The 14,359-nt window shown below is 34.9% G+C and overlaps 1 protein-coding gene across 1 annotated transcript in view; it reads right to left on the bottom strand.

The window, feature by feature from the left end:
- mipol1 (mirror-image polydactyly 1) overlaps window positions 1-14,359 on the bottom strand; it is a 137,721-nt gene that overhangs the window by 82,827 nt on the left and 40,535 nt on the right. Inside the window, exons 2-3 of the mRNA XM_056476396.1 lie at window positions 9,391-9,520; window positions 2,040-2,073 (exon numbers count right to left, since the gene is read on the bottom strand). Of these exons, the coding sequence (XP_056332371.1) occupies window positions 2,040-2,073; window positions 9,391-9,520 (164 nt within the window). The remainder of the gene's footprint in view (window positions 1-2,039; window positions 2,074-9,390; window positions 9,521-14,359) is intronic.

Below are 14,359 nucleotides of genomic sequence, written 5' to 3'. Positions count from 1 at the left end.
GTGCAAACCTGTTGTAATTTAAAACCATTTAAGTGTTTAATAACTTAAATTTCTATAATTATGCACACGGTACATTTAAATAATAATGTTATGGCATCAGATTTTCACTCTCACTTATTAAAAGTAAAGGCAACTTATCACTTTAAAAACAACATGTTTACTCACTTTTTTAAGTAAAGTCAGTTACCGCTTTTTAGCGTGCCCAAAAAATTAGCTTTTTGAATCAATCAGCTGTCCTAGGTCACATACTAAACGTAAAGTTTGACACATACTGTACCATGACAGAGTTAAAGTGGACATTTTACCAATTATACTAATAGGGATTTTAATTGCTAATAAAATATGAACTCTCAATAAGATAATTATGGTGTATGAGAGAGCTTACCGTGCTTTTAAGGGGACCCTAAAATGTGACGGATGCTGCCGTGCCGTGCCGTGACTATTGCTCAGTGAAGTTGTAGGTGATCTTTGACAGGTGAGTTTTTTTGCTTAGTTATTTTAACATCCCGATTCCCTTGTCTTTTGTATTTTATAAGCCTAAACAACCACAACCTAAATAGCCACGTCCGTTATGTTTTAAGTTCCCCTTGAAACATTTCTGTTGTGTTCTGTGCTATTTGAAAGTGTTGTGAGAAAACGCAGCACTTTTTAAAAAATGTGTTTGCATTGTGAAAATTTGCAGCACGTGTGATCTTTTCTTAATTTGCTGGCTTTTTTAATAATGTGTCTTCTTAAATGGCAGCAAGTTAAGCTCTCTCGGCCACCATAGATAATAGCAGACATATTACAATTGTGTACAACTGTTTATTAGTATTTATTTATTTCAAAATGTACTTATCAACCATGATGCAGTAGGTTAAAATTGGTAAAGAGTCACTCTGCAAATGGAAACTACAGCCAAAAGTTATGCATGTTGCTTGTTCAGACTACTTATTTAAAATGAGCTGAAGCAACACAACACTTGAGATTTTTGGGGGACAACTTGATTTTTTATGTTCAATCAACTTAAATTTGTAAAAAAACTAGTAAGTTTACTTAATTCCTTCATGTTGACCTAACAAAAATGTTTCTGTGAAACTCCGTGTTTCTTTACAGAGCACTGTAAACAAGAAACACAAACACATACTCAAACTACTTACTTAAAGTGAGTTGAAACAACACAATTCTTCAGTTTTGTTTGGGACAATTTAGTTGTTTTATGTTCAATCTGCTTAAATTTGTACGAAAAAACTATTAAGTTAACATAATTTGTGTTGGGACAACATGAACGAATTAAGTGGAACCAAGCATTTTTTACAGTGTACATATTCTACATATTGCACATGATATATTTGTAAGTCAATGCAAGATATGTTTTTCCTACACTGTAAAACCAAAAAAAAAGTTGAGGTAAGTCAAACCATTTGAGGAAACTGATCGCAAGAAATCATTTAAGTTCAAAAACTAATTCTAATGAGTACTGTGAACTTAATCCATTTAAGTAAATGAAGCAGTTTGAACAGTAAAAACCCAATAAGTGAAGAGAACTCAAACCAACCGAGTACTGTAAATGATGTTAAGTTAAGGTGGCTCAAACTTGTTAAGGTAAAAAACTAATCTATATAAGTACTGTGAACTTACTCCATTTAAGTTGAAGTAATGAGGTATTTAATTAACTCATTTACTCATTTAATCAACACAGGGTTCAAAACTCTTTAATGAGTAGAATTAACTTTGTCAATTTTGAGTTAACTACACTCATTTCATTTGATAAAGTTGACTGTTGGGTTTTACAGTGTATATTTTATCATCTAGCAGCAAAAATCATACATCTGATTACTTAGAAAACACCATCGATACACTACATACTGTACTGTTTGTAAAGCATCACTTGTGTTCATAAAAATAAACCGAAAACAAACAAAAACAAAAAAAATTAAGAAACCACACTAAGCATCAAGACAAGCCTTTCCTGTGGCTTTTTTTTCCATTTAAGAGGGTCAGACAAAAAGGGTACACAGAACAATCAGAGATGAAATTCTCTAGTGAGGAAGGCTTACCACATCACTTTCTTCAGGTTTAATATTCTCCAGCCTAGAGAGAGATAGAGATAGAGAGAGAGAGAAAATGGAGAAATGAAATGTAGTGAGCTTCCATGAGTTTCCTTTATGTCACTCTGCAAAATGAGATCACTTCCCAAATCCAGTAATTGCATTCTGTGGGTTTTGGTATGAAAGCAGAAGACACACTCGGAGATATTAAAAGTGCCGCCCGCTCGTGCTGGCATTCCACTGTAATGCCCATTCTGCTCAGAACTGACAGCGAATTGTTAAGTTATTAATGTTTACTACTTTATATGACTATTGGGATCAATTGTTCATATGTGTGGGGAAACGGAGAGACGGATTAGGCCTGAACCTTTTGTGCCACACCTGCCGTGAGCATCTTTATAAAGGCAAAGACAACAGTAATTACGGAGCCAAATACCTGGAGACTCGTGGGTCACACTGTCAGGAAATATTTATGATTTTGAAGGGGGTTTTTTTTTCATATGGAGCTATATAACAAATGCACAGGCACAAAGATTTGCTCATGGCTAATGTAGATCAACGGCACTGAAAGCCTGATCTGTAGGTTTTGCAATAAATGTATGATATATATATATATATATATATATATATATATATATATATATATATATATATATATATATATATATATATATATATATATATATATATATACAGTGGAGTCCAAAAGTCAAGACTTATATATTTTACCCACAGTTTCATTCACATTTGTTCAGCAGAAAAATATTAAAGAAAAAATATTAACAGTAATTCACATAAATGTTATTTGTTCATTCTAAAGGGTGTAACACATCCCCAGAGGCCAGACAGACTTACTACGTGTGATATTTTATGCATATTTCCATTCACAGTTGTACAGTAGGTGAATAATAAAGAAAAATATGTACAGTAATTCACATAACTGTAATGTTATCATTCTAAAGGGTGTAGCACGTCCCTAGAGGCCAGACAGACTTACTACATGTGAAATTTTATGCATTTTCCATTCATGTTTGTACAGTAGACAAATAATAAAGAAAAATATTTACAATAATTCACATAACTGTAATTTTCTCATTCTAAAGGGTGAAGCACATTCCCAAAGGCCGGACAGACTTACTTTGTGTGATATTTTACCCATATTTCCATTCACATTTGTACAGCAGAAAAATATTAAAGAAAAATATTAACAGTAATTCACATAAATGTTATTTTTTCATTCTAAAGGGTGTAGCACATCCCCAGAGGCCAGACAGACTTACTACATGTAATATTTTACCCATATTTCCATTCATCTTTGTACAGCAGAAAAATATTAAAGAAAAATATTTATAGTATTTCACGTAACAAATATATACAGTATATAGTGGAGTCCAAAAGTCAACTTTTTATAAAATATGGAAATGAATTAAAAAGCTGGAGCATTTTAAAGAAAACAAAACAGATGGTGGAAAAACTGGTGTGAAAATGAGAAAACACAGCGTGTGTGTAAGTGTGTGTGCATTTATCTTTTTTTTTTATTAATAATTTTATGTAATCAGTTTATTATATAAAATAATATTAAACAAAAAGAAAATCTAAAATCCAGTAAAAAAAATACAGCAAATTCTGAAAATGTATTATGACTTAAAATTGCTGTTTTCTACTTGAATATATTATAAAATACAATTATTCCTGCGGTATAAATTCAGAATTATGCTAGTCCCTAATGTCACAAGATCCTCCAGAAATATTCTTAATAGCTGTTCAAGAATAATTTCATATTTGTATCAGTTTTAAAAACCCTTTTGTCATGTGAAATTATCAATAATATTTAATGCAACCTCACGTGTCAAATCTTAAAAAAAAAAAGAAAGCAAACTTTGGAACATTACCGAAAATATAAAATAAGCTCTCTTAATAAGCTCCCTACTGTATAATTGTCAAGGAAGAGTTTAACTGGGCAGATTGAGAAAAAGATGAACACATGAGCTGCAGAATACTGTTCGGTCTGCTTTTGCAGGCGTGATGCTCCTTTAAGACCAAATCAAATTCCTCCTTCAGCCACCAGGCAGAAAAAACAACAACCCCTCCACTCATTTACAAAGGCATTACATGGATCTCCATCCATTATAAAGGTACATACTCATTCACACAATGGACCCAAGAGTGACCTCTGAAAATAAGGGCTTAGAACACGTGCGTCCATATTCCCCCAAAGATAATGGGATTCCTCTTGGCTATCAATTATCATTTTTTTGTGAGAGAGGGGCCAGACAGGAGCCTCTGATCACAGAGGGACGCGCTTTTATAATTAGATTCTGAAGAGTTCCTGAAAATGCATTTCATGCCTCTCAATAATTGCGGTTCGTTTGAGCGACTTGAGTAACTATCAATAAATCATGAGGCCGACTAAAATATTAAACAGGGTGTAAGGTGACGAATACCTCTGGAAGAAAGCGTCGAGCAATAAAGAAGAACATAAACTCATTGGTAAATAAAACTTTAGATTAGCCAGGGTGATGTTGATGTCAACACAAGACATTTTTTTAAATCACAACTACTTTTAAAGGTACAATCCACTTTACTTAATCCCAGACAGTTAAACAGTAGAGTTTTGAATCCATTCAGCCAATCTCCAAGACTGGCAGGAACACTTTTAGCTTAGCTTAGCATAAATCATTGAATTGGATTAGACCATTAGCATCTCACTCAAAAAAACAAATAAAGTTCCTATTTTCTAGGCCAACTACACTCTCATTCTGGCGTAATAATCAAGGATCTTTACTGCTGGACCATGGCTGCAGCAATGCATCTACAGAATAGTCAAGTTTAAAATAAAAAAAATTCTCAAAACTCTGTTCATTTTTGAGAAAAATGCTAACGGTCTAATCCGATTCAATTATTTATGCTAAGCTAAGCTAAAAGTGCTCATGCCAGACCTGAACACTGGCTAAATGGATTAAAAAAAATGATAAAACTCAACTGTTTACCTCTAGGGTAGTCATCAAAGGAGCCTATTTTCAAAAAAAGAGATATGTTCATTTAAATAAGATATAAATGCTCTCATCCTCTGGAGGCCACAGGGCAATATTCCTTTTCAAATGCCAATTATTAAACAACAGCACCAGTTAAACATACAGAGAAGAAGATCTTATTAATTGGGACCAGCAGGAGGCTGTAAATATCTGCAGGTCTAAAGCGCTGGATTGATTTCCTATACAGTGGAACTTCTGACTGACAGCTCAGTACTAGGATGTGGGGACTCTTCAGAAATGTCACACCCCTCTGATATATTTCCAAACCAGTCGATATTGGATTTCCCCTCAAACCCTTGTCTGTTCATTCAGCTTGTCCTCTAGCAGAAGAACAAAGCAACGGTGAGTAAAACCGCATACCTCGCATGCTTCTCAAACCCTTAAATCCACTGCCTTTAAAATCACTGAAGAAAACTTTAACACCACTTGGACTGAGAAGCGTGGAAACCAGACCTTTCATTTTATCACCTCACAGAAGCGTTTGGATCATGAATTTTAAGATTCTGAGTTAATTTTTATGAAATGTCATTACATATTACCAACCCCAATTAGGCAGTAAGCTATAATGTTCACACAAAACTGTTTTGAGCCTTTCATCTAGATTCAAATTTTAGAGATCAATAATATACACTCACGACCACTTTTTAGGTACACCTGTCCAACTGCTTGTTAACCCTAATTTTTAATCAGCCAGTCCCATGCCAGCAGCTCAATGCATTTAGGCATGTAGACATGGTCAAGACGATCTGCTGCAGTTCAAACCAAGCATCAGAATAGGGAAGAAAGGTGATTTAAGTGACTTTGAACGTGGCATGGTTGTTGGTGCCAGACGGGCTGGTCTGAATATTTCAGAAACTGCTGATCTAAGGGATTTTCACACACAACCATCTCTAGGGTTTGCAGAGAATGGTTCGAAAAAGTCAAAATATCCAGTGAGCAGCAGTTCTGTGGGCACAAATGCCTTGTTGATGCCAGAGGAGAATGGCCAGACTGGTTTAAGCTGTTAGAAAGGCAACAGTAATACTTGAATAACCACTCATTACAACCAAGATCTGCAGAAGAGCATCTCTGAATGCACAACACGTCCAACCTTGAGGCGGATAGGCTACAGCAGCAGAAGACCACACCATGTGCCAGTCCTGTCAGCTAAGAAGAGCAAGCTGAGGCTACAATTCACACAGGCTCACCAAAATTGGACAATAGAAGATTAGAAAAACGTTGCTGAGGAGTCTCAATTTCTGCTGTGACATTCAGATGTGTTCGAATTTGGTGGCAACAACATGAAAGCATGGATCCATCCTGCCTTGGATCTATCAAAGGTTCAGGCTGTTACTGGTGGTGGTGTGGGGGATTATTTTCTTGGCACACTTTGGGCCCATTTGTACCAATTGAGCATTGTGTCAATGCCACAGCCTACCTGAGTATTGTTACTGGCCATGTCCCTCCCTTTATGACCACAGTGTACCCATCTTCTGATGGCTACTTCCAGCAGGATAACGCACGAATCATCTCAAATTGGTTTCTCGAACATGACAATGAGTTCACTGTACTCAAATGGCCTCCACAGTCACCAGAGCTCAATCCAATAAAGCACTTTAGGGATGTGATGAAACGGGAGATCCGCATCATGGATGTGCAGCTGACAAATCTGCAGCAGCTGTGTGATGCTATCACGTCAATATGGACCAAAATCTCTAAAGAATATTTCCAGTATCTTGTTGAATCTATGCCACATAGGATTAGGGCAGTTCTAAAGCCAAAAGGGGGGTCCAACCCGGTACTAGTTAGGTGTACCTAATAAAGTGGCCAGTGAGGGTATTTGACATTTACAAAACAATCAACACTTGCAAAGTCCTGAATATGACATTTTGTATGTAACAAATAATAAACTTTAAAAATGCTTAGTTGTTTCAACCCAAATGTGGAAAAACCAAGCCACTGGGTTAAAGGGATAGTTCACCCAAAAATAAAAACTATGGCATCATCTCTTCACAACCTTGAGTTTCTTTATTCTGTTGAACACAAAAGAAGATATTTTGAAAAATGTTGGTTGCTGGCCCCCACTGACTTATTTAGTAATGTTTTTTTCTAATATACAAGTCAATGGGTGCCAGCAACCAGCATTCTTCAAAATATCTTCTTTTGTGTTCAACAAAATAAACAAATACGTAAAATGTTTAAAACCACACAAGGGACAATAAATGATGAGATTATTTTCATTTTTCAGTGAACAATCCCTTTAAAGCTGTAAAATTATTTTAAATAGATTTATTTTTACCCAAATTTAGGCTGAAGCAATCCAGCATTTCTCAGAGTATAGATATCATAGTCACGCATTAAGAATTTAATCTCAAAACAGTACTCCGTGGCTATGTTTTATTATCTTGCTCTTTTATTTGAGTTATACGGACTAAAATATATTTTATATTTTATTTATAGTACTTGGTATATGGACATTATAATTTGACTATTCTTTAAAGAGTAGTGAGAGTATAATCTATACTTTTAAAGAGTGAATATGTAGACATAAAAGGAATATATAGAATATAAAATATCAACAAACAAGACCTTTCAGTTATATCAATCAACCTTAATGTGCTTTAAAACTGGCCAGGGCTTCAATAAACAACGTGACCCATTCACAAGACCAAAACCTCGCATGATTACAGTTGAACCACTGAAGCCACATGAACTGTTTTGACTGGGGTTTTTTCTGGACTTTAAACATCTCATGACATTTGCTGTCTTTGGAGGATGAGGGAGCTCCAGGATTTCATCTAAAATACCTTGTGTTCTGGAGATGAGCGAAGGAGGGTTGAAACAGTGAGGTAATTTAATAACAGATTTTGATAACTAAAACTTTAAGTCAAAAGTGACAATTTAGATATGACTAATTTCTCAGATTAAATTATATTTAAAAAAAAAAAACAACAGCCTGAGTAAATAGAGTACAATGGCACAACTTTAAATCCAGCAAATCAAGTCAGCAGCTCCCCCTTACTATCGGCAATGGGTTACTTTTTTTTACATGCTCTTAGAATGGAAAAGATTCGGTTCACAATAAACCAAAAGCCAGAACAGTTCCAGAAAGTCTAAGCCCTTTTCTAAAATTTTAAGACACCCATATGTTTTTTTTCCTTTTCTCTGTATAATTTCTTTATTTTTTATTTCTTTATTTTTATTCTATTGTTTTATTATTATTATAATTATTATTATTATCTTATTTTCTCTATGTATGCTTTTATTTTTATATGTGATAATTTACCTTATTATTATTCATATACTTTGTGTATAATTAAATTTTCCTGATAATTTCTTGTTTGGGAAAATGCATCAGTGTGTGATTTTCATGGCATCTAACGGCATAAAAAATGTTATCTAACATTGATTCCTAACATTTTGATTCTGTGGCTAATTCGTATGAATTCGTACGATCTCATTCGTACACTTCAGTACGATTTGTTTATGCCCCAATGATGGTTGGGTTTAGAGGTGGGGTTTGTTGCCATGCCTCCTGTAGGTGCGTATATTTTGGTCGTTGGTTCTGACACGTTTGTTGCTTGAACGGATGGATAATAAAGTGAAATGTCCATACCTTTTGCAATTAAAGTTAGATATTCCAATCCATTTATTGTGGATTTTGTCAAAATTAAAATAATAAATATCAAAACAAATACAAACCTGTTCTCACATCCATGACAATCTTCGCAGTTTTCCTTCTTCGTCTGGACTTTTGCTGTATCAGCCATGCTGTAAACTAAAGACTACAGGTGGTCGTGCTTTTTCCTACACTGCACCTATGGCCTACCCATCAGCATCAGGAAAGCTGCTTCTGTTTTAAGAAACTTCTCAAGACTCACCTTTTTACCATTGCTTTTAACTTGATTATTATTGATTATTTTTGTTAATTTATTATCTAATTGTATTGAATTGTTCATATTTTATTGTTTTTAGCCGTTTTTTTTTTTTTTACTGTTTTTATTGTTCTGCTTTGTTACTGTTTACCTTGTATGCCTTGTAGCGCTTTGAGTCTGAGAAAAGCGCACTTTAAATACAATTTATTATTATTATTATTATTATTATTATTATTATTATTATTATTATTATTATTATTATTATTATTATTATATTGCATTCACTGTGTTATTTTCTGACCTAAGATAAACCTAATAAAGCATAAATAAAAAACAAATGCTGCAAATCCAGATTATCAAATTTTCATTTTGTTAGGAGCTCCTTTGAGAAGACAGAAATGATTAGAGCAGCATGTAGTTGGACAAGCTGAATAAAGGCTCTGCTTTGGAAGAGGTTTGAATGGCACATACTCCAGCGTTGCCTCCTGAAGCTTCTTGGCCCGAAGTAAAGCTTCATCCCTCTCCTCGTTCGCCAGCCGCAGTCTGGCCATCACAGCCTGGTCTCTCTCCCTCTGAGCCTTATAGATTTCCTCCACTAACACTGAGAGAGAGAGAGAGAGAGAGAGAGAGAGAGAGAGAGAGAGAGAGAGAGAGAGAGAGAGAGAGAGAGAGAGAGAGAGAGAGAGAGAGAGAGAGAGAGAGAGAGAGAGAGAGAGAGAGAGAGAGAGAGAGAGAGAGAGAGAGAGCGAAAGAAAGAGGGAGGGAGGTTATTATTCTGGTATTGCACTCCAGAGCTCCAGCTGCACAATAACAAGGCTAAGCTCCTCGGGAAAGAGGTTATTGCAGTTGAAACACTATGGCATAAGTATTAATAACTCTAAGTGAGCCTTATTTTGAGAAGACAGTTTCCCCAGGGGAGGTGTGTGTGTGTGTGTGTGTGTGTGTGTGTGTGTGTGTGTGTGTGTGTGAGTATGTGTGTGTGTGTGTGTGCATGAGCGCCCAGAGCAATAAAAACAGCAGCAACACCCTGAAGTCAGAGTTCCAGGCTCTTGGAGACTGCAGAGACATTTTATTTATGAAATTTCAGCATGGAAACGCTCTGGTTTATCAACATTGTACGGGAACCGCAAGCAATTACACCAGGCTCATGGATGTCAGAAAGCATCCGAAAAACATCCTCATATAGGAGGACAAACATGACTGTGTTTGACCTACGGGGCCTCGGCAGGTCCACGGGCGTGCTGACATACTGTATATGTTTAAAAAAAACATATTGGAAATGAAGGCCTCTGGTGAATGCATGAATGAGCTAATGAACGATCAAACAAGCAAATGAACAAATACACAAATGAATGGACGATGAATGGACAAAAACCTTCAAAGGCACAACTGATGACAGAATTACGAAGGAACAAGTGGAGACGAAGACAACTAATATAAACAAGTGAAATGAAGGAATGATTTAAATGAACAAGCACACAACCAATGAAGAAATGAATGAATGAATGAAGCATGAAGCATGAAAGAATGAATGAATGAATGATTGGGGAACACTGAAATCCAGAAATTATTGCAAGCAAATATGAATGACATGACGAACAAACGACGAACGGATGAACGGACGAACAGACTATTAGACAAACAAATAAACGGAAAACGAACGAACAAATGAATGGAGGGATGAACAAACAAACAAACAAACAATTGAATGGATGGACGGACGAACAAACGAATGGACGGATGAATGGACAGACAAACCAACGGATGAATGAAAGGACAAAGAAACAAAAAACAAAACAAACAAAACAAAACCTGAATAAATGATTTAATAAACAAATAAATATATATACAAACAAACATTAAATAAGCTAATTTATATTTATATTACAAAGATTAATTATGGAAATATAAATGAATGACTGAACAAATAATCAATAAAAAATATGGTTACAAAGAAATGAACGAATGAATAAACAAATAAACAAGCAAAAATGGTCCATGAGCCAATATCAAAAGCATTATTACAAGGAATAATTAGCAATTATATAAGTCTGAATTATGGATGAAAGAACAAACGAACGAATGGACGGACAAACAAACGGACGGACGAATGTAAAGACGAACAAACAAAAAAACAAAACCTAAATGAATGAATGAAAAATAAATGAATGAACAAACTAACATAAATAAGCCAATTTATATTTCTATTACAAAGACCAATGGATTTATAATTACTGACTGAAAAAATAAACAATCAAAAATATGGTTACATATAAACGAACGAATGAATAAACAAATAAGAAGGCAAAAAATTTTCCATAAGCCAATATCTAAAGCATTATTACAAAGAATTATTAGAAATTACATAAACAAAACAAAGAAAAAGACAAGCACCAAATAAATAAAAAAAATATTTAAAAAGAAGGCAAACTAACAAACAAAATGATCCATGAGCCCATTTCCAGGGTTTATTAAACTAAAAGCCGCTAGCAAACATGGAAATGACTGAACAGACAATAAAACAAATTAACAAATGAATGCAAATCAATTATTAAATTAACCAATAAATATTTCAAAATCACAAGTAAATAGAAATGAACCATAAGTAAATTTTCAAATGCATTATTATGAAGAAAGATCCCTAGAAAATATAAATAAATGACTGACTGAAGTAATAAATGAACAGATAACAATATAAAATATAGGAATGAATGACTGTACAAGCAAAACTGATCAATGAGCTGATTTCTGAAGCATTATTACAAATAATAACTAGCAAATCTAAAAGACTGAATGGCAAATTAAAAAACAAAAGGACAACAAAATGAATGAATAAAAATCTAATAATAATATTATTATTACTATTAATACACTCAAAACCACTAGCAAATTTAACAATGACTGGACAAACAAACAGAATGACAAAGAAATGACATATGAGTCAATTTTACAACATATTATTATGAATATATAATTATGAGTAATATAAATAAATGACTGATTGAGATAAGGAATGAACAGATTAACCAAAATGAAGGGAACGAATGAATGTACAAGCAAAAATGATCAATGAGCCGATTTCTAAAGCATTACAAACAATATAGCAAATCTAAATAGCTAAATGCTAAATTTGAAAACAAAATTACAACAAAATAAATAAATAAAAATACATTATCATTATTATTAATATTATTATTAATATTATTATTATTATTATTATTATTATTATTATTATTATTGCAATTTTAACAATGACTGGGCAGACAAACAGAAAGAAATCACCTGTAAGTCAATTTTCCAATATATTATTATGAAGAAAGACCACGCGTGAATGCTGTCCAAAGGAAATGCACAATTGACTTTCATCAGAGAAAGTCTTTTTTCAATGAGTTGTTGTGTCTTGCTCTCCTTGTGCCAGGTGTCAGTGGTCGTTTTTTCGACAACTGTCAAATCCCATATGATTGTGTAGCCTACAGAACTAAACTGACAGACAATTTAAAGGCCTATGCAGGAGTCTTGAGTTCATGAGCTGATTAGATTGTGGGACCAGGAGTGTCCAAGACATTTTCACAATATTCAAACTTTCAGAGACACTGAATGTGGGGTTTTAATTAGTTTCATCATCAGAATAAAAAGAAATAAACATTTGAAATAAATCAGGAATGAACTTTACATTATCATTCACTTCTTGAAAAGTAGGTTCCTTTAACTTCCATTAGGTAAATGAATCAACTTTCTGAAGATATTCTAATTATATGACCAGCAACTGTATATGACTGACTGAAGCAATGAAAGAATAGATGAGTAATATGAATGAATGAATGAATGAATTAAAATGCAGGAAAGAACAAGCAAATAAACACTAAGAGAACTAAGAAAAAACAACAACAACTCAACTGAGCAATAGCCTCTAAACTTGCTGATCAAATATATCAAAATTTTGATTCACAAATCCAACCTGACCTGCACCAAACTCTTAAATCATAGAGACAGTTTGGTAAAATACAGAGGATTTGGGCATTCCAAAACGGCCCTTGGCACCAGCTCTAATCCTGCCGAAAGCGCCACTGTTATCCATCAACCGCATCAATTCTTTCCTGCATGTTACGATAAACAGTCATTCCCACACTAAGCCACGACAAAGTTCACAAAGCAAATCAATATTGCTGGAATTTGCTGATTAAACATCTCCAACCCCAACCATACAAATCATATTGAAACGAGGGCGGCAATTACATGCATTATCATCGCCTTATTAAACGGAAAAAATTGGCTGCCTAATTGCGTGTCATATATGACGTGTTTCCGTTTAATTAGCAAACTGCGAGATGTGGCTTTTTTTAGTTAAGATCAAACGAAAAAGTGAATATTGGCTCAATTTAAATATTTGTTCAGCAAAGGTGAGGAGCGTGTAGACTTCATTGACAAAATAATCAGTTACAGAGAGAAACGATCGTTGATGAGGGCGCTTTATGTTAGACATATTGGTTTATGTTTACAAATGACTTTCTCGGCTTCTCCTGACATGTGCCCACTAATTAATTAAAAGTGTTTATCTCTCAATTGCACTGGAAGGTCAGATGTTTGCATTTCGAGATCTATGCTATGTCAGACCTCGCATGCAACACTGTGACTTTCTGAAGGCTGAAATGTTATAATGAAAGGGATAGCTCGACCTAAAATTAATAATCTATCATCATTATTCAACCTTGTGTCAATTCAAACATGTTTGACTTACTTAAAAGGGTTTGTTTTGTCACGCAAAAATAAAAACTCTGTAACTAATTACTCATAATCATTTCGTTTCAATCGTGCTTCTAAACACACATGAAGATATTTTAGATGAAAATATCAAAAGACCCCTCCATCGTGCAAAAGACCCCTCCATCAAACTCATTAAGTTTGCAGACGACACTACTGTTATCGGCCTCATCCAGAACGGTGACGAGTCTGCATACAGACAGGAGGTGGAGCGGCTGGCGTTATGGTGCAGATACAACAACCTGGAGCTGAACACGCTCAAAACAGTGGAGATGATAGTGGACTTCAGGAGAAACCCCCCTGCACTCCCCCCACTCACCATCATGAACAGCACTGTGGCTGCAGTAGAGTCATTCAGGTTCCTGGGCACCACCATCTCTCAGGATCTGAAGTGGGACATTCAAATAGACTCTATTGTGAAGAAAGACCCAGCAGAGACTGTACTTCCTTCGTCAGCTGAGGAAGTTCAACCTGCCACAGGAGCTACTCGTACAGTTCTACTCAGCTGTCATCCAATCCATCCTCTGCACTTCAATCACCGTCTGGTTCGGCTCAGCTGCCAAAACCGACCTCCGTAGACTACAGCGAATAGTCCGGACTGCTGAACGAATCACTGGCACAACCCTTCCTACACTTCAAGAACTGTACTCTTCCAGAGTGAGTAAAAGGGCTCGCAAAA

This window comes from Danio aesculapii, chromosome 17, assembly GCF_903798145.1.
Source record: "Danio aesculapii chromosome 17, fDanAes4.1, whole genome shotgun sequence".
NCBI lineage: Eukaryota > Metazoa > Chordata > Actinopteri > Cypriniformes > Danionidae > Danio > Danio aesculapii.
The sequence above is the reverse complement of the archived record's forward strand: the minus strand, read 5'-3'. Positions and strand labels throughout refer to the sequence as shown.